A 19,811-nucleotide genomic window follows, 5' to 3' on the forward strand; every position below is an offset into this window, starting at 1 on the left:
CGGTCATATGGTACATAAACAAACAGGGAGGCACACATTCCTATCCCCTATGCCGGATGGCTATGGATCTGTGGAATCTATGCCTGAATCTCAATATCCAGCTGCAGGCCCAATTCGTACCAGGAAAAGAAAATGCACTAGCAGACAGCTTAAGCAGAACTACCATGGATGCACATGAATGGATGCTGCATCCAGACATCTTCAAACTCATAACAAAGACATGGGGAATGCCGGAGATAGATCTGTTCGCCTCCCCACTCAACCACCAACTGAAGACTTTCTGCTCAAGGACATACCACCCACAAGCATGGAGGGTGGACTCTCTCTCTTTCAGCTGGAATACCCTAACAGTATATGCCTTCCCACCTCTCCCACTGATGTACAAGGTTCTACTGAAGATCAGGGAGGAACAGCCAAAAGTGATACTAATAGCTCCAGACTGGCCAAGACAACACTGGTACCCACTATTGAGAAGCATGTCTCAGGCAAATTCATGGCCTCTTCCCCTATGGCCTCTTCTTCTAACACAGAACAATTTCAAGACCCTGCATCCCAACTTGAAAACATTGCAGCTAACTGCCTGGAAAATTCCTTAAATCCCAACCAAACTGTTTTATCTCAGAGGGTGAAGGACATTATCCTGGAGGCTCGCAGACCTTCCACAAGGAAGACATACTCAGCTAAGTGGAAGAGATTTCTCATTTGGAGCACATCAAAGGGCACAGATGTCACAGTGGCAAACCTAGCACACATCCTAGAATACTTAGCAGAATTGTTTCACAATGGCCTGTCTTATTCTTCCATTAAGATTCATGCTTCAGCAATTTCAGCAGAATACAATATGGATCCACCTATCTTCTCACACCCTCTTCTCAGGCAATTTTTGAGAGGGATCAAAAATGTTAAACCTCCAAGAAGACCCCACTACCTGCATGGGATCTCAATTTTGTGCTGGAAAAACTGACACTACCTCCTTTTGAACCAGCAGCATCAGCAGACCTACAGTTTTTATCTTGGAAAACTGCATTCCTTCTGGCAATCACTTCAGCAAGAAGAGTATCTGAGTTACAAGCATTAATGGCAGTACAGCCTTTCCTTATTTTTCACCAGGATAGAGTGTCACTAAGAACCAATCCTACTTTCATGCCAAAGGTAGTATCTAGGGTATCCTTGAACCAAGCTATTCATTTGCCTACGTTCTTCCCTAACCCACAGAACAAAGGGGAAAAACATTTACACACCCTGGATATACACAGACAACTATGCTACTACTTGGACAGAACGAAAACTAGCAGAAAAACTGCCCAACTTTTTGTAGCATATGCAACTGGGGTGCAAGGAAGAGCAATTTCCAAACAGACAATTTCAAAATGGATAGGAAATTGGATTCACTTTTGTTACTCCTTTCATGGAAAGACAGTTCCTGAAAACATCAGGCCTCACTCCACAAGGGCCACAGCCACCACTACAGCTTTCCTACGAGGGGTGGCTACCAAGGACATTTTAGAAGCTGTTACTTGTAGCTCTGTGCATACATTTGCCAAGCATTACAATCTACCACTATACTCCAGATCCCGAGCAGGGTTTGCAACTGCAGTGCTGCAGGGGATCTTAACTACACCATCTTTCTCTTAGTACCTCCTCCCCCAGATTGGCTATGGTATTCTACCCATATGTTATGACTGCAGATGCATCCTTGAAGGACATAGTACAGTTTTGTACCTACCATAAATGTAGATGTCCGATAGGTATGCATCTGCAGTCAGGATTACCCACCCTCCTTCCCCTCTGTGGTATTCCTAGGGTACTTACCCCTATTTTAGCTAGCTGGGGGAATCTATTATGGTGTATTTGTTTGTTTATACATGTATATAATTTGCAAATGTTTGGAACTTTTCTGCATTTATCCAAATTTAGCCTTCCTAGAGGGCACCTGGCATCTGGGGCAAGAAAAACTGAGGAAAATGGCGTCGGCTGATGCTTTTATACCCCAGACGCTCTGACATCGGGGAAAGTGAGACATCAGCCGAGGCCAGACCCAGACTTTGGAATCCGGCCGACCGAAGGGCTGCCTGAGGCAGGACAACCCATATGTTATGACTGCAGATGCATACCTATTGGACATCTACATTTATGGTAGGTACAAAACTGTACTTTTTGCTGCGTCTGTTCCTTGTGCTTGGTTCCAAGCACAGAATCTCTTCCATTTATCCGCATAAGATTTTCTAGTACTAGGCCTTCTGGCTTCCTAAATGACATCCATCACAGATTTACTGAGAGGTGTTGTTTGAATAGTTACATGATCAGCCATGCTGTATGGTTCAGAGTTTGGAGCTGAGTGTGCAGAATTTGATTGTTCTGCTGAGACAGTAGATGAGGTATTTGAGGCAAGTACCAATGAGGGAGTTGAGACATATTTCTTAGGATTGGGTACCAGTACTGGCGAGGCCAGTCTGGAGCAATTAGGATCTTTTTTGGTTTTTCCTGTCTGACCTTTAGTAAGACCTTGGAGAGAAGAGGCAGAGGGGGAAAGGCATAGACTGATAGGTTTTTCCAACTGAAAGATAGGGCATCCACTTTCCATGCTTGTCTGTGATAAATCCTTGTGCAGAATTTGTCCAGTTGATAGTTTTGGGGAGAGGCAAGTAGATCTATGTCTGGGCTCCCCCATTTCTGTGTTACGATGCTGAAGATTTGTGGATCCAGTTTCCACTTGTGTGGTAAGATTTCTGCTTAGGTCGTCTGCCAGAGTGTTTTGTTTTCCTGGCAGGAGTTGAGCTTAAAGATGTACTTGGTAAGTCACGGCTGTGTTCCACAATGACATGGCTAGTCTGCAAAGGGGGTAGGAATGTGTACCCCCTGCTTGTTTATGTACTACCTAACCGTGGTGTTGTCCGTCTTTATCAGTAGTTGTCCTGGATGAAGGAAGTCCTTGAAGGCTGTCAGAGCATTCTGAACAGCTAGCATCTCTTTCTGATTGATATGCAGATGCATTTGTTTTGGGCTCCATATGCCCTGAATGCATCTCCCCACCAGGTGGGCCCCCCAAGCATAGTCTGATGCATCTGTAGTTAGGGTTTGGGTGGCAGGGACTAGAGTAAATGACAGTCCCTTGTTTTGGTGACATGTCTGTGCCCACCAAAGAAACTCCTGTTGTAGGCATGGAATGAGGGGAATCATTGTTTCCAGACTGTGACAATGTTGACTCCATAAACCTTTTAGGTTCCATTGAAGTTTCCTCATATGCAGTCTTGCATATGGAATTAGTAGAATGCAGGATGCCATGAACCCCAAAGCCTGCAGAATTTGTCTTGCAGATAATTGGGGTTTTGTTGCCATCTGTTTGAAATATATAGTCAGTTGCCTTTGTTTGTCTGATGTAAGGTAAGCCATCTCGGCAGTTGTAGTCAGCTTGCACCCAGGAATGTAATTTTTTTGAAAGGGTACCAGTTGTGATATCTTTTTGTTTATTGTGTAACCTAGACAAGTTAGAAGCCTTTTTACAAACGCCAGATGTTGAAGAAGAATGTCCTTGTTCTCTGCTTGAATGAGACAGTTGCCCAGGTAAGGATACATTTGTATGCTTCTTTGTCTGCAAAATGCAATTACTGGTGCCAGGCACTTTGTAAAGACCCTGGGCGCAGTAGATAAGCCAAAGGGTAGTGCAGAGAAGTGGTAATGCATACAAAATGCTTTGAAGCGGAGGTATCTTCTGCACGATTCCCTTATTGGGATATGCAGGTATGCCTCTTTTAAGTCTAGAGTCACTAACCAAGGGTTCTTGCCCAGCATAGGCAGTAGCTGTTGCAAAGTCACCATTTTGAATTTTGGAATGTCCAGGAATGTGTTCAAAATCGATAAGTCCAGTATTGGACACCAGGCATTGTCTTTTCTGGGTACCAGGAACACTCTTGAATAAAAACCTTGTCCTTTTTCTTGTTCTGATACTGGTTGAATAGCCCCCAAATCCATGAGGGACGTAACTTGCTTCTGAGCCTCTGCCCATTGATTTTGTGGCAGATCTGGCCAACCGTTTGGAATTGGCAAAGTATGGAAATTAAATATGTACCTCTGGGATACTATGTTTAATACCCACTTGCCATGGGTAATTAACTGACAGTTTTAAGCATGAAGTGCTAATTTTCCCCCCAAGGGGGCTGCCAAAAGATAAGTGCTTGGTGATGGAAGAGGGAAGTCATTGAGACTGCTTACTGTAGGGTTGTGCTTTGTTTCCTCCAGATTTGGAGGTGGAGGCACCCCATTGCTTTGACTGTAAGAACCCTGTGATTGGTATCTAGAGCCTTTTGAGCACCTGGATTTGCCTTGAGAGGCTCTGTTGGCCACTGGAAAGGACCAGTTTTTAGTAGGCCAATGCCTACTGAATCTGGGTGGCTGCACTTGTAAGAAATCTTTTACAGTTTGCATAGATTTTGCTTTGTCTTCAATTTTCTTTAAAACCTCTTCTGCCTTATTACCAAACAGAGTATCACGCTGTAAAGGGGCATGCAACAATTTAGCTTTAACATGATCAGGCAGAGTTTGCTCCTTGAGCCAGGCATGTCTTCTAATCACAGATCCAGTAACTGTGGCCCTGCAAGAGGCCTCGGAATCAAAACTACATTGCAAAGTATGCTTTCCAACCTATTCTGCTGCATGCAATAATTCCTGTATTCCTTTATTTTCCACACAATCAGAAATCAACATAATTTTCTTTTTCAATAAGCCCATAACATCCTGTTCATAGTTAAGCATATGAAACTGGCAGTTTTAGGCCCTAATTGCCAAGGTTGCAGACATATAAACCTTCTTTCCTCATCTATCCAGCGCCCTGGAAACTCTATCAGAGGGGGTAGGATTTTTGGCTGTAGAGGCCTTTTACACCTTTGGGACCCTGTGAGATAATTTCAGGATCAGCAGCAGGATTTTTGAATAGAAATTTGTGGGAGTCAGGAACCCTGTAATATCTGTCTGGCTTACTAGGAGCCCGGAGGTAGGGAATCAGTAGCCATGCTTGATTCCAAAAGCACATCAACAATGTCCAATACAGGAGGTATAGCCAAAGGCCTATGCTGAGGAAGACAAAGGAAATCCCTAAACCTCTTTTTTGATTCAGAGAAGTCCTGACTCTCCCAATGAAAATGTTTCCTTAAAGTATGCAAGGTTTCTCCAAAAGAATAATTCTCAGGATGAGATGCAGATGGGATGGATTCATCTGCATCTGAATCCTCATAGGGTGGTATAGAAAATTCCTGATCAGAAGAGGAATCGAAAGAAATGGAAACCTGATCTGAAGATTCATAATCAGTGTCTTGCCTAGGCCTCTTAGCAGGGGGGGGGGATTTGGGAACCCCTGATCAAGGTTATTAAGTCCTCAGCCATTTTGATCATCTGTTTTTTAGGCATAGGGGCCTAAGCACATCGCTCATGCATCGGTTTTTTAGACTTGGATGTTTTTATTTTGTTTTTGAAGCTGGCGTCAGTTTTATATAAAAATGTTGAGGCCTGAAAACACCCTCAAAAGCTGGTGCCTGCTCAGCGGCTCTGGACCCATCCAAGGGAGAGACATCCGCGGGTACAATACTCTGAGAATCTCATGGCATACCGGACTCCGCATGGGTCTCAGTAGAGGCCTACGACTCAAAAGTAGCAGGTATCAGGGGCTGCGAAAGCACCTCACTGAGTACCGGCGAACCGGCGACTGGCTTAGGAGAAACTTCTTCATCGGCTTTGGACCTTGACCGTCTATATCTGTCTTTTTCTTTGCATTTTTTGTGAACTCTGGTAGTTGGATTGCTAACAGACGACATTTCAGGGTAATTAAATTTGGATCCAAAATATTTTGAAGCAAAAATATACTGACGCTTAATAATGCATTGGTTAAATCTAGCACAAAACCGACAGCAAGGCACATTATGATCTGGGCCTAGGCAAGGAATACAGTACAAATGCAAATCCTTATGAGGTACTTGCTTCCCACAAGTAATGCAATTATTAACTTTTACTGACATCGGTAAGGAGCAAGAAAAATTTTCCCCAACGGGGTTCTTAGCTTTAGTTGAAGACTTCGGTTCTGAAACTCGAATGCGAAAATTTCAGGAGTCGGCCGACCGGCACTTGCGAACTGCTTCTGCTTCGGGCACCGTGTGGCAAGAAAGACTGTATAAAATGGTGTCGGCTGCATGTTTTATACCCCTGATGACCTGACGTCATGGAAGAGGAGACAGCAACCGACGCAGGACCCAAGACTTTGTTATTCAGGCGACTGAGGGCAACCTGCCAGCAGATTCCCCAAATGTAATGACTGCAACAGTGAAACACGAAGAACATCTTGGAGGCTTTGATGACCTAAATTTTTTAATTTGAGAGACTGCTCTTTTTCTGGCTATCACCTCAGCTGGGAGGGTCTCTGACCTGCAAGCTCACATGGCAGCGGAACCATTTCTCATATTCCAACCAGACAGACTCTCCCTCAGGACTAACCCATCCTTTAAGCCCAAGGTGGTCATGGACACATCTTTGAATTGAGCCATACACTTTCTTCCCCAGTCCTCAAAACCAGAGGGAGAGAGTCCTTCATTCCTTGGATGTGCATAGACAGTGCCACTATTATCTTGACAGAACTAAATCTTTTAGAAAATCAGACCAACTCTTTGTGTCCTTTGACACTGGCTCTGAAGGGAAGCCAGTTACCAAACAGAATATTTCCATTTGGATATCTCACTGTATTTCCTTTTGCTACAGCCATCCTAGTAAAAATCCAGCTGAAACTGTCAGCACTCACTCTAGGGCCACTGCTACCTCTGCTGCCCTCCTAAAGGGTGTCCCTACCAAAGACATTTTGGAAGTTGCTACCTGGTCATCTGCACATACCTTTGCCAAACACTACCACCTATCAGCCTTTTCCAGGTCTAGAGTAGGATTTGCCACAAACATCCTGCAGGTATCCTGTCCTCTCCATAATCGTCCTTCCATTCTCGTCTCAGCTTTGGGAATCATCCCACAAGTCAGGACTGCAACAGTGAATGATGAAGAGCATAGTATAGTGTACAATTTGTATTCACTTTTGCAGTCTGCTTTCCCTCCCTCCTTCCCCCTTTGCCTACAATAGTAGTCTGCTGTATCTTCTTCCCATGAAAGTGGACCCCCTCCCCGGGTGGAGTGTTCCCCCTGCATGGCCTAGTTTCTGTCTTAGACCCTTGCTCATTTGGGGGCTCCCACCTTCTAGGAGGCAAGAAAAAAACTGATACCATGGCATCAGCTGGTTTCCTATATACCCAAGTGTAGTGACATCAGATAGGATGTCTGCCAGCCTAAGAAGAAGGAAGATTTTTACTGTGTTAGTTGGGCCAGAAAAGGGCTTACATGGCAGGAAATCCCCACATATCAGGACTGCCAACAGTGAATACACTCAAACATCTATTTTTACGGTAAGTGTTCACAACTGTACTTTTCTGGTCTTGTCATTTAATGGATCTGCTGACAGCCTGCTGAGTCGCATCATGTTTTCAAATCAGTTTCGTGATGCTGCCATGTTGTATTCTGTTTCATTGTGTTAGTCATTCCTCTGTCTTCACTCACTTTGTTTTCACTTTAGTAACTAATGCTATGCACATTTTCAAAAGGCATCAACTGTTAACCTGACACACCTCCTGGAAGTAAAATTATGAAGCTGACTTTCCAGGGGATCATGATGATACCGTTAAGACCAGATTAGCAAAGTTAAGCTTCCTGTTGCCTGCATACACAGCAATTAGTTGAGCCTTTTGAGTTTCCTTCAGTGATTGACAGGTGACTGGGTGGTACATGCTGCTTCTTTCTCCAGCTTGCAGCAGTGGGGAGCAGCCTTAAGGAATTGAGCAATGTGGGATTAAACTGACGCTCAAAGAATCTTTCTTGAATCTACCAGATGGAGGGAAGGTTGCTGATTTTAGCACATGAAGTGTATTGCACCAGTATAAAAAATGCGGGAACCTCATTTGTTTTAATTGTCTTTGTGGCTCTCCATGATGTCCTTCAAGGATGCATCTGCAGTCCTTACATATGGGTTGTCCTGCCTCAGGCAGCCCTTCGGTCGGCCGGATTCCAAAGTCTGGGTCCGGCATCGGCTGATGTCGCCCCTTCCCCGACGTCAGAGCGCCTGGGGTATAAAAGTGTCAGCCGACGCCATCTTCCCCAGTCTTTCTTGGCGCATGGTGCCCGAAGCAGAAGCAGTTCGCAAGTGCCGGTCGGCCGGCTCCTGTAACTTCAGCTACCAAAGACTTCAAAAAGCTAAGTACCCCATTGGGGACTCTGTCTTGCCTCAGCCGATGTCAGATCAAACGCTTAAAGTTAATAATTGCTTGACTTGTGGAAAACAAATACCTCATAAGGATTTCCATTCCTACTGCCTCCCCTGCCTAGGCCCAGACCACGACATCTCGGCCTGTACTGCCTGTGCCTCCTTTAATCGACGCACTCTTAGGCGTCGGTCGGAGTTTGCAGAGGAATTTTTTGGGGCTAGTTTCTCTTATAAAATGCCGTCGGAGACTCCGACTTCTCATTTAACCAAGAAACGGAAGGACAAGGACTGACACACGCGGACCGTGGTTTCGGCTGAAACCGCTCCTAGGCCTGCTGCGTGTGTCTCGGTCTCGGCTGAAACAGAGTCCTTGGTACTTCCGTCCGTAGAAACCGCTCAACCGACAGCCTCGGCCCCGGAGGCCTTTTCTGAGTCGGTTATAGAATTACCCTCGGAAACCGGTGTTCAGGAACCTACCGACACCATTCCCCTAGACAAAACTACTCCAGCACGTGGGGCAGCCAGGCCCCCTGCATCCATGTCCATAAAAGCTTTCACTAGGGCTAAAGCTGCTAAGCAACAAAAAACTCTGCCTCCCAAGTCTTTTTCTCAGGGATCCACTACAGGTTCTCAGATACTAAGTTTGGCTGAGGACCTTATTTCCTTAATTAAGGGCTCTCAGCCTCATCCGGACAGGGGCTCTCAACCCCCTCTAGACAAAAGGCCCAGGGTTGAGTCTGCTGAACCTCAGTCCTCTGATGAGGCCTCTGATGGCTCTGCTCTATCAGACTACCAGGAAGAGGCCTTCACGGCCTATGAGGATTCTGATGCAGAGGAATCTATTCCCTCTGCCTCCCCTCCTGAAGAGCTGTCCTTTGGGGAGACCCTTCACTCCATGAGAGAGCATTTCCAATGGCAGGGCCAGGAATTCTCCGATTCCAGGAAGAGATTAAGGACTTTTCTTCATTTACCTCAGCATAGATCTTTGGCTATTCCTCCTGTTTTAATTGTCATTGATGATGTGTATTCTGAGTCTAGCACTACCCCTGACACCCCTTCCTCCGGCTCCTGTTAAACCCGATAGGTACTACAGGGTCCCAGACTCACATCATTTCCTTTACAAGGCCCACTCTGCTGACCCAGAAACTATTTACCAGGGTCCTAAAGGGGTTGCAGCTGCCACTACTAAAAATCCACTCCCCTCTGAAAGGGAGTCCAGGGCTTTAGAGAGATGGGGTAAAAAAGTGTACACTTCTTCCACTCTGTCTATGAAGGCTTTAAATTGTCAATTTCATATGATACAGTACCAAGAGTATTTGTTAGATGAATTGCAGAAAAAAACTGTCTTCGCCTGAACCCCTAGATCGTAAGTCACTTCAGGATCTTGTACATAATTCACAACAGGTTAGCAACCATTTCTTGCAGTGTGGTTATGATGCATTGGAAGCTTCATGTAGGTCAGCAATGACAGGTGCAGTCATACGTAGACATGCCTGGCTGAAGGAACAATCTCTGCCAGATCATGTTAAGGCTAAGCTTCTGGATGCTCCACTGGAAAAGCAAAAGTTATTTAGCTCCACTGCTCAAGAGGTCTTAAAGAAATTTGAGGAAAAGGCAAAATCTGTACAAACAGTCAAAGATTTCCTCCAGGTACAACCACCAAGATTCAGCAGAAACTGGTCTTCTAAGAATTGGGCCTTTCCAGAAGAGAGATTTCAAAGAGGCAAGAATAGGCGTGCCAGAGGTAGAGGGCAAGCTAGAGGCTCCTACAGAGGACGTCAATGGCAGCCTCCTAACCAGAGAGGTAGTGCAGGTCCAACATCTGCTGCACAAGGACAGACTCAATGACTTCACCTTGACCCCGCCGACCAGGGCTCAATTAGAAGCACCTTTGGGCGAAAAGTTGTCTTTATTCTCAAAAAATTGGCACAGTATTACAAGGGACAAATGGACACTGCAAAAAATAGACAAAGGATACAGGTTCCATTTCCATACATTACCAGAAAGAAAGGGAATGCCAAACCTGCCACCAAATCAGAGGGCAGAGGCTTTAAAACAAATTGCCAACCTATTGCAAATGAAAGCTATAGAAAAGGTTCCTCTCGCAGAACAAGGCCAAGGATTTTATTCCAGACTATTCCTTGTCCCAAGAAAAGAAAAACAATGGAGGCCTATTCTCGAATTGTCCGCACTGAATACTTATCTCATTGTGCCAAAATTCAAAATGCTGACCCTACAGCAACTCCTTCCCATGCTGGGCAAGGGGTCTTGGCTGGTAACTCTAGACCTCAAGGAGGCATACCTGCATGTCTCTATCAGACAAAGTTGCAGAAGACACCTCAGATTTCTTGCAGGTTCAGAGCATTATCAATTCTCAGCATTGCCCTTTGGCTTATCTACTGCGCCCAGAGTATTCATGAAATGCCTGGCATCAGTAATTGCACACTGCAGACTTCAGGGGATTCAAATATACCCGTATCTGGACGACTGCCTTATACAAGCGGACAGCCAACAAACTTTGGAAAAACATTTGAATTATGCCATCCGCCTACTGCAGGCCTTGGGATACACAGTCAACATTCACAAGTCAGGACTTGTGCCATCCCAAAGAATAACTTTTCTGGGTGCGGAACTAGATACAACCACCCAAATGTTTTTTCTCACAGAAGAAAAACAAAGACAACTACCGGATTACTTCAGAAATCTAACAAAACAAACTCAGATGACTGCAAGGAAAATCCTGCAGGCCCTGGGTTACATGGCATCGTGCATTCTTTTGATTCCACAAGCAAGGCTGCATATTATAAAACTACAATGGTACCTAAGGAGTTTATGGTCTCAGCACAATCACAGCCTAGAAGCTTTGATACCACTCATTCCATGCCTTCAAAAGGAATTCCTGTGGTGGGCCCAAGCAAGCCAGTCAAACAGGGGCCTGCCTTTCAGCAAACCAGTAACCAGCCAAACCATTACCTTGGACGCTTCAGACCATGGATGGGGAGCACATATGGAGGACAGATGCATCCAAGGTCTATGGTCTCAGAAAGAATTGCGCATGCACATAAACCAAAAGGAAATGCTGGCAGTGATTCATGCAATCGAGGCCTTCAAGCTCTTTCTACATCAAGGCCACCTGCTAATAAGGACAGACAATACCACAGTTATGTGGTACATAAACAAGCAAGGAGGTACCCATTCCTACCCTCTTTGCAGACTAGCAATGAATCTTTGGGAACTTTCCTAAAACTCAATATAGAGCTGCAATCCCAGTTTGTGCCAGGAAAAGACAATATACTGGCGGACAGCCTAAGCAGAAATACCATGGACCCACACGAATGGATGCTGCACCCAGACATCTTCCTTCAGATAACACAATCATGGGGGAGGCCGGACATAGATCTTTTTGCCTCCCACCACAATCATCAGCTGAAGAAATTCTGCACAAGGACATACCACCCACAAGCATGGAAAGTGGACGCCCTCTCTTTCAGTTGGAATACTCTAACAGTGTATGCATTTCCACCACTCCCACTAATGACCAAGGTCTTACTGAAAATCAAGACAGAGCAGCCAAAAGTGATTCTAATAGCCCCGGACTGGCCAAGGCAGCACTGGTACCCACTGTTACGGAGCCTGTCACACACGAAACTGTGGCCTCTACCACTATGGGCACTCCTTCTGACACAGCACAATTACAAAACTCTGCACTCCAGTCTGAAAACCCTGTAGCTGACAGCCTGGAGAATACTTTGACTCCTCACCAGGAAAAGCTATCCAAGAGAGTGAAGGATATCATCATGGAAGCTCGCAGACCTTCCACGAGAAAGACATATTCAGCAAAATGGAAAAAATTCCACACTTGGAGCACCGCAAAGGGCCTAGATGCCACAGTGATGAGCATGGCACATATCCTGGAATACTTGGCAGACATGCTCCATAATGGCCTTTCTTACTCTTCCATAAAAATTCATGCTTCAGCAATTTCAGCAGAATACAATACTGAACCACCTGTCTTCTCTCATCCTCTCCTAAGGCAGTTTCTAAGAGGAATTAAAAACATCAATCCTCCAAGAAAACCACCAGTGCCTACATGGGACCTTAACTTCATGTTGGAAAAGTTGACTTTACCTCCCTTTGAACCAGCAGCATCTTCAGAGTTACAGTTCCTGTCTTGGAAGACTGCCGTCCTTCTGGCCATAACCTCAGCAAGAAGAGTATCTGAATTGCAGGCACTCATGGCAGTACAACCATTTCTTATTTTTCATCAGGACAGAGTCTCCTTGAGAACCAGTTCTTCATTCATGCCAAAGGTGGTATCCAGGGTCTCATTGAACCAAGCTATTCACCTGCCTACCTTCTTTCCAAACCCACAAAACAAGGGAGAGAAACTTCTGCATACCCTGGACATTCACAGACAGTTACGCTACTACTTGGACAGAACTATGACTTTCAGAAAAAATGACCAGCTGATGGTAGCATATGCTGCAGGCATTCAAGGAAAAGCAATTTCCAAACAGACAATTTCAAAATGGATAGGAAATTGCATTCGATTCTGCTACTCTTATCATGGAAAAGCTGTGCCAGCTAACATCAGACCTCATTCCACCAGAGCTACAGCCACCTCCACAGCCTTCTTAAGAGGGGTGGCTACGAAGGACATTTTAGAAGCTGCTACATGGAGCTCCGTGCATACATTTTCCAAGCATTACAATTTACCCTTATATTCCAGATCCAGAGCAGGCTTTGCTACGGCAGTCCTGCAGGGCATTTTAGCTACACCATCATTTTCTTAGAGCCTACCAACCCCAGCTTGGCTGTGGTATTCTACCCATATGTAAGGACTGCAGATGCATCCTTGAAGGACATAGTACAGTTTTGTACCTACCATAAATGTAGATGTCCGATAGGTATGCATCTGCAGTCAGGTTTTCCCTCCCTCCTTCCCCTCTGTGGTACTTCTTGGGTACTTATCCCTCTTATAGCTAGCTGGGGCTATCTATTATGGTGTATTTGTTTTATATTACTGTGCATGTTTGCAATATTTTGTATTTCTACCAAATTTAGCCTTCCTTAGAGGGCACCTGGCATCTGGGGCAAGAAAAACTGAGGAAGATGGCGTCGGCTAACACTTTTATACCCCAGGCGCTCTGACGTCGGGGAAGGGGCAACATCAGCCAACGCCGGACCCAGACTTTGGAATCCGGCCGACCGAAGGGCTGCCTGAGGCAGGACAACCCATATGTAAGGACTGCAGATGCATACCTATCGGACATCTACATTTATGGTAGGTACAAAACTGTACTTTTCCTGATCATCTGGCTGATTTCTACAGCTCAATTCATTCATTCATTCCCAAAGCTGCTAAGACCCAATCGCGGCATGGCTATTGTGCATGCAGCCAAAATACGAATTTCTTTATTTTTTTGTCTTCAAAAGGCCCTGCTTCCTTTCTAAGCAAGTGCCTGTGTGCATTTTCCTGTCTCTGCCAGGGATTCTAACATTCCGTGTGCTCTTTGGGAATGTTTGCCCCTCCAACCCCTGTAGGGGAGGCAAGACACATTGCTTCATCACTCCCTTGGCTCTGCACACCAGCTCATCCAGTGCCTGGGCTAGTAATCAAACATGCAACATCTGGGTTGTAGTCAGAACTTTAGTCCTCTGTACCACAAAATTTGAGAATCCTAAAATATAACGAGCCACAGAGCTACAGCGTTACTACTGAGTCCCATCAGATTGAAGCCAAAAAGTCAATGAACGTATTTAGGGCATCTTAGCCATCATGGATGCTTCCCCTTTCTCAGAGTTTAGCAAAGTGTGAGTTGAAGTATTTTGTCTGTGCTATGTATATACATATATATATATATATATATATATATATGTGTGTGTGTGTGTATATATATATATATATATATATATATATATATATATATATGTGTGTGTGTGTGTGGGTATGTGTATATATATATATATATATATATATATATATATATATATATATATATGTATGTATTATTATTTATTTTCATTCTGCTCGGCTGAAAACCCATCAAGATAAATGAGCAAAAAGACCAAACCACTCTGATATTCTGTACTTTCCTTAGGCATATCTGAGCTTGGTCTTTCCAGGAGCTCTGCTATCTTTGCTTAATTACTTTACTGACCTCTCTTTGTAAGAATACATGGAAGGACATGCCCATGAACTGGCAGAAGGTACAAGTGGGGGCAGAGGAAATGTTGAAGAATGCTCACTAGTTAGGTTGATCTCAGTGACTGGAAATGACGGAATTAACTACAAACAAAAAGTAATTAAAAGTTCTGTAGAGAACAGAGTGCAAGGCCTCATGGATTCACAGTGTAAGGATCATGCCTGGTAAATGTAATAGGTTATTTTGACAAGTCATAGATGTAGTAACCAAGGGAGGGAATGCAGATGTAACTTATTCAGGTTTTAGAAAGGCAGTTAATATGGTTCTACACACAATGATGAACATGTGGCTTTGAGTACTGGTATGTTGTTTTGTGTTAACACCTGGCTGAAAAGGAGGACACTTAGACCAGTAATAAGTCGAATCCACACTGAAGACAATAGGGAAAAGCTAGAAGTTACTGGAGGGTTCATTTCATTCTCTGCATTCTGTCTGATGACCAGAGAAGACATTAGTTGAGGAAAAAAATGTGATTTTTTTTTTTTTTTTTACAGATGACACAGTTTTGAAACTGTCTGCACAGAAAAATGTGCCAGAATGAGAAGATATTTTGCAGACTAAGAGGAGTGGTCAAATGCACTGCACCTAGCCTAGAAGAGCTGGATGGTGGAACTGCATTAAAAAAAAAATAATAATAAAACTAATGGCAGATTCCACTGAGTTATGAACGACAGAAAGATGAAAAGGGGACATTATTATTTTATGAAATGATTTAAATGTAGGCAGGAGGAATCTGGAATGCAAAAGGGGAATTATTATCCGCAAAAGGAAGTTATTCTTCCTCTATACCGGCAGGTTTGTGAGTCTATGTCTAGCTTTATGTGCACATGTCTGAAGATACTGTATTGGATAAAGAGTTTGGCAAAATGTAGATGTCAGAATGTTAAGGTGGGGCAAAATAATTCAGTATGTGTTTCTAGGAAGAAAGAAGGATTAGCAGGAACTTGATAAAAATATGTGTACCTCATTACCATTGTTTCTTGTAATTGTGTGCCCTAACTCTTACGCAGGCATGCCTTGACTAATGCCTGGTGGGGTAGATATGCAGTTGATGCAGTGTCAGGATGAAAGTTACATATATCATGCCCCTCTTACAGACAAAAGCATCCATTCAGGTCCTTGCTTTCCACTGGAGATTTAATGGCAGGATGCACCCAAAGATGTACTACTGCTCATCTCTGTGCAAGAAAAAAACTTGCTATTCCACCATTTCCCTTGCCTGTCTGATGCTTAAGACTGATAGTCGAACCCAAGGCATTGTCTGTGCAAACTGATACCCTGCTGGTCCACACCAGTGTGTCTGCACACTTCTGAGGAAGCTGTGCAAACAAAAACTATGATGGAGTCCAGAACATTTGAAGCAGACAAAGCAATCTGTGTGATGTCTGCGAAGCTTTATATTTTGGTTAACAAGCATTTGAACCTTGTCACGTAAGTAGGATGGTGAGCAGACTTGATAAGGCAGTTAGTTGATCATTATATGACAGGCCTAATATGTTTTCTGATGTTATAGCATTTTGATATAGACTGACAAGTTTGTTGTTGGACAACATGTCCACTTAAACAGGTGAGAATAAATAGAGGATGATAGATCCTTACACAACACTTCCCAGATGATGTTCTGAGCTGGTCTGAGTCCTTTTGTGTCTGCTTATTTCCTCAGGTTTGGTTTTCTTTACCAAGACTACCAGATGGTCACTGCTAAAAATATAATTGTAATTCCAGAATATCAAGAGTAGCTGTACAAATTGTTGCTGACCTTGCTGCTGCGTGCCCTGTTTACACCACTGCTTAAGTTGGACATGTCATCTGTTATTAGTGCTGGATTAGTTTTCCTTACATCTTTTATGGATATGTAGAAGGCATTAGTTAGAAAGGCATGATTTATGTGACAGAGCTTACCATCAGTAGTATCATTATGCAAACATAAAATCTTTCTAGATGAAGAGTTATTTTTAGGATAAGACTCTACTCTGCAGTTATTTTCTTGAATAATCATCGCCTATTTGTTCTGTTGTACATGGTGTTCATTTCTGGATCTCTGATGGCATTACCATTTCACTTCAGTTCAGGAGCCACAGTTATAAACCCTGAAATACTAATGCATTTCATTTTCTTTGTAGATCTCTGTGTTATCTGTAGCAGAAGTAGTAAGAACATGTTCATTGGATCAGTGCTACAAAACATATCTTTCTCCAGCCACCAGCGAGACCAAACGGAAAATGTCAACCTTTGTTAGTAGCATAAAGTCATCTGATAGCACAACACAGCATGCTGTGGGTTTTCAGAAGGCATTCCAGTTGATTCGAAACACCAACAATGGCACAAAACTCCAGACAAGTGAGTTTATTTAGGATGGTTCAGTACTACAAACTGCAAATGTGTGTTCCTCATGAGTGCATGTGTTAACAATAAACGTTCTAGTAAAGGTTTGTTATTATTGCAAGTAAAACAGAAGTCTGCAGAAACCAATAATGGCAGTGTACATCCTGTTAAACTTTAACATGATAAAAGATCAAAAAACAAGAGGCCCTTAACATTGTAGTATGTATATGTTTTGTAGTTTGTTCCATTTTAACCTGCTAAAATGTTTTAAAGTGTATGTGGATTTAAACTAAAAATATAACTGTAACCCAACATGGGTGCTAGAGTTATGTTGCATCAGTCAGGAAAAACATCTATAGGTATTATATTTTCCGTAATCTAGTTAAGCTTTTCTTTAAGATATTTCTTCTTTTGTGCAAAATATTGCATTTGGTGTTGCCTCTGTAATTCTTGACTTTTACATCACCTGATTTTTTCAAAACTGCTATGAAGCAAAATGAATTTCATATTGTATGTTATATAAACAGTGGAGGTGGTTCTGAGTTTAATTCAGAAACAGATTCTAGATGTTACAGATATGTCTGATAGGCATTGCACTACTTTGCTGACAGTTGCCACCTTAATACACAAGATGTTAAGCAAAACTTTACAGTTGATCTCTTTTGGTGGCTGAACATTTAACAGTAGTCTACAAGTGACAGGATGTTTCACCAGTGTTTTAGCTAGCATTTCTTTTGCCAGTGAAATGGGTGCAGTTGTCCCACCCTAAGTCACAGCAGGAAAGCCATCAGCTTGGGCAAATAAAATAAGCAGCGGGGAAAGAAATCGGTACTTAAGTCTTACTTGTGTAAATGGAGGTGATTCTATGTATGATAATAATGACAATCAGTTCCTATTGTAGTCTCCGTCCCATCATTTTAAAATATATGGTTGAGGTTTTGAACACAGATTATGTTGTGGTCCTGTCAAGATGAATTTGTCAGCTGTTGCAGCCTGCCTTCCTGTGGACATCCCCCATGTCATGCCACTCAGAAGTTAAAATGCTCCTGCTTAGCAGTTTTGATATAGCGGGATAAACCCTGACTACAATGTAGGCAACTTGAGTTTGTTTAACAGCTCAGGCACCTTGTGGCTTTGGTATATGGGTGGGAGAAGAGGAATGACAAAACTTACTCTTCTGTTTGGGAGGAGAGGTAGGGGCATGTAATTGAAACACAGTTTCCATGGTAGAGTCTTCAGTATAGCTCAGGAATTTCATGGATGTTCTTTTCTTCAAATAGGAAGAGGGGTGCTTGCTCATGCCCCATGGAGAGATGTGGATGTGCCGTACATAAGCCCTTGGACTTCAATGAGTGTGTGCAAGGGAAGATCTAGGGCGTAAAGGAAAAAGTCTTCCCCCTTGTGGATAGCTGCACAGCTTCCAGTATGCTGGGCCCTCACAGAATGAATGGGCCATAGTCCTGTTACCCAGGGGAAAGAATGAGGCTGTTAAGTTGCCAGGAAGGTTGGGTGGAGAAGGATTGGAGAAAAAGTACATGGGCAAAAAAAAAAGAAATAAAAAAGAAAATAGAGTTAAGTGATTCTTGAAGTCTCAGTTTGAAACCACCCTGGAGACAACATCTGTCCCTGTCAGGGCCTGGAATATTTAGTAATATAAAAGCTAACTTTGCTTCATTTGAAAGAGCTCTTATGAAATTCCTGCCTTTTGAAGACCACATTTTGGTGTCCATTACTTCTGCCACTAGAATTTCTTAGTGAACTGTATGCAGTTTTTCAGAAGGACATGGTAAAACATAAAAGAAACCTCTCCTTTATACCAAAAGACATTGTCAGAGTCATAAGTCAAATCATTCATTATTAGTTTTCTTTCCTAGACTGTGCAAATGTGAAAGGCTACTGCATATAATGGAATTGCATATACAGATATAAAGAAGAGGAACAAAGAATTCAGGAATGTCAACTGTTTTCTTTCTTTGTCTCTTTTGTTGGTAAGCAAGGCAGTCGTGTATTTACCAAACCTTATCTAAATGACCGGCAACCTGCATTGCTTTATATTATAATTAGCATGACAAATCGTTAAAGGGACAAGTGAAACCATGTTATTGGGCATTCAGCAAAAACTAATATTCTGTGTTTTAAAAGTAAAAGAGAGTAGATCCTTGACCTGATGTCAGATTTCATTCTTCCTCAGTGTATGGGTTCACATCCGATAATCGGATCTGACTCCGTCGTTATTCTAGCTCATGGCCACCAACAAACTCTCGAGCTCAAACTCCTTCCCTACCCTTAATGCACCACCCCTAACATCCCTCACATCTCGTTTGCCACTTTTGTGACTAGATGTGGTTGACTACAGCTCTCGAGCTATCTTGTTTGGATAAGTATATTTTCTTGATCATTTTACCTTTAATTACTATTCTTAGGTAAACCAATTCCCACTGTCTATTTTTGGGTACAGTTGCACTTTTTGCTACCTATTTTGTACATATGAGTGGATTTTTGCTATAATTACTGGTAGTCCTTTCCTACCTTTGTTACTTCTCTCCCATTAAGGGTATTCAAAAGAAAGAAAAGGAATACTAGTCCTATGAACCTAAGTCCAGATGAGTAAAGCACTATGTCCCGGGAAATCCTGTCACCAAAGTCATTGATCAATCTGCCATCTCTAATTGATCATCTATGACATCTGAACTAGTAAATGGTAAGTTGTCTGCCCTTGCTGGAAATGGCTGTAAGATTTGTCCAGTCAGACCGGGTTGGGCAACAGTCATCCCGTGTAGTCAAAGGCACCATATTTACATATCTATTTCTCTCTCCTTTTGTTACCTGTTGTAATTGCTATTTTGGATAATTTAGTTGAATAAGGATTTCAAATGTGAAAAATGTGGGTGCAGATGTCTTTTATGATGCCCACTCTTTCTCAGTGTACAGCATTGTTTCTGAGCATTTAGATCAGTAATGTGATTTTTCATGTGTCTTCAGAGCCTGAACAAAAGAAGAAG

At 43.1% G+C, this 19,811-nt stretch overlaps 1 protein-coding gene across 1 annotated transcript in view; it reads left to right on the forward strand.

The window, feature by feature from the left end:
• Window positions 1-19,811, forward strand: part of CACHD1 (cache domain containing 1) — a 1,377,863-nt gene that overhangs the window by 877,409 nt on the left and 480,643 nt on the right. Inside the window, exon 7 of the mRNA XM_044085560.1 lies at window positions 16,608-16,824. Coding sequence (XP_043941495.1) covers window positions 16,608-16,824 — 217 coding nt within the window. The remainder of the gene's footprint in view (window positions 1-16,607; window positions 16,825-19,811) is intronic.

This window comes from Protopterus annectens, chromosome 10.part0, assembly GCF_019279795.1.
Source record: "Protopterus annectens isolate FY-2018-M chromosome 10.part0, PAN1.0, whole genome shotgun sequence".
NCBI classification, from domain to species: domain Eukaryota; kingdom Metazoa; phylum Chordata; order Ceratodontiformes; family Protopteridae; genus Protopterus; species Protopterus annectens.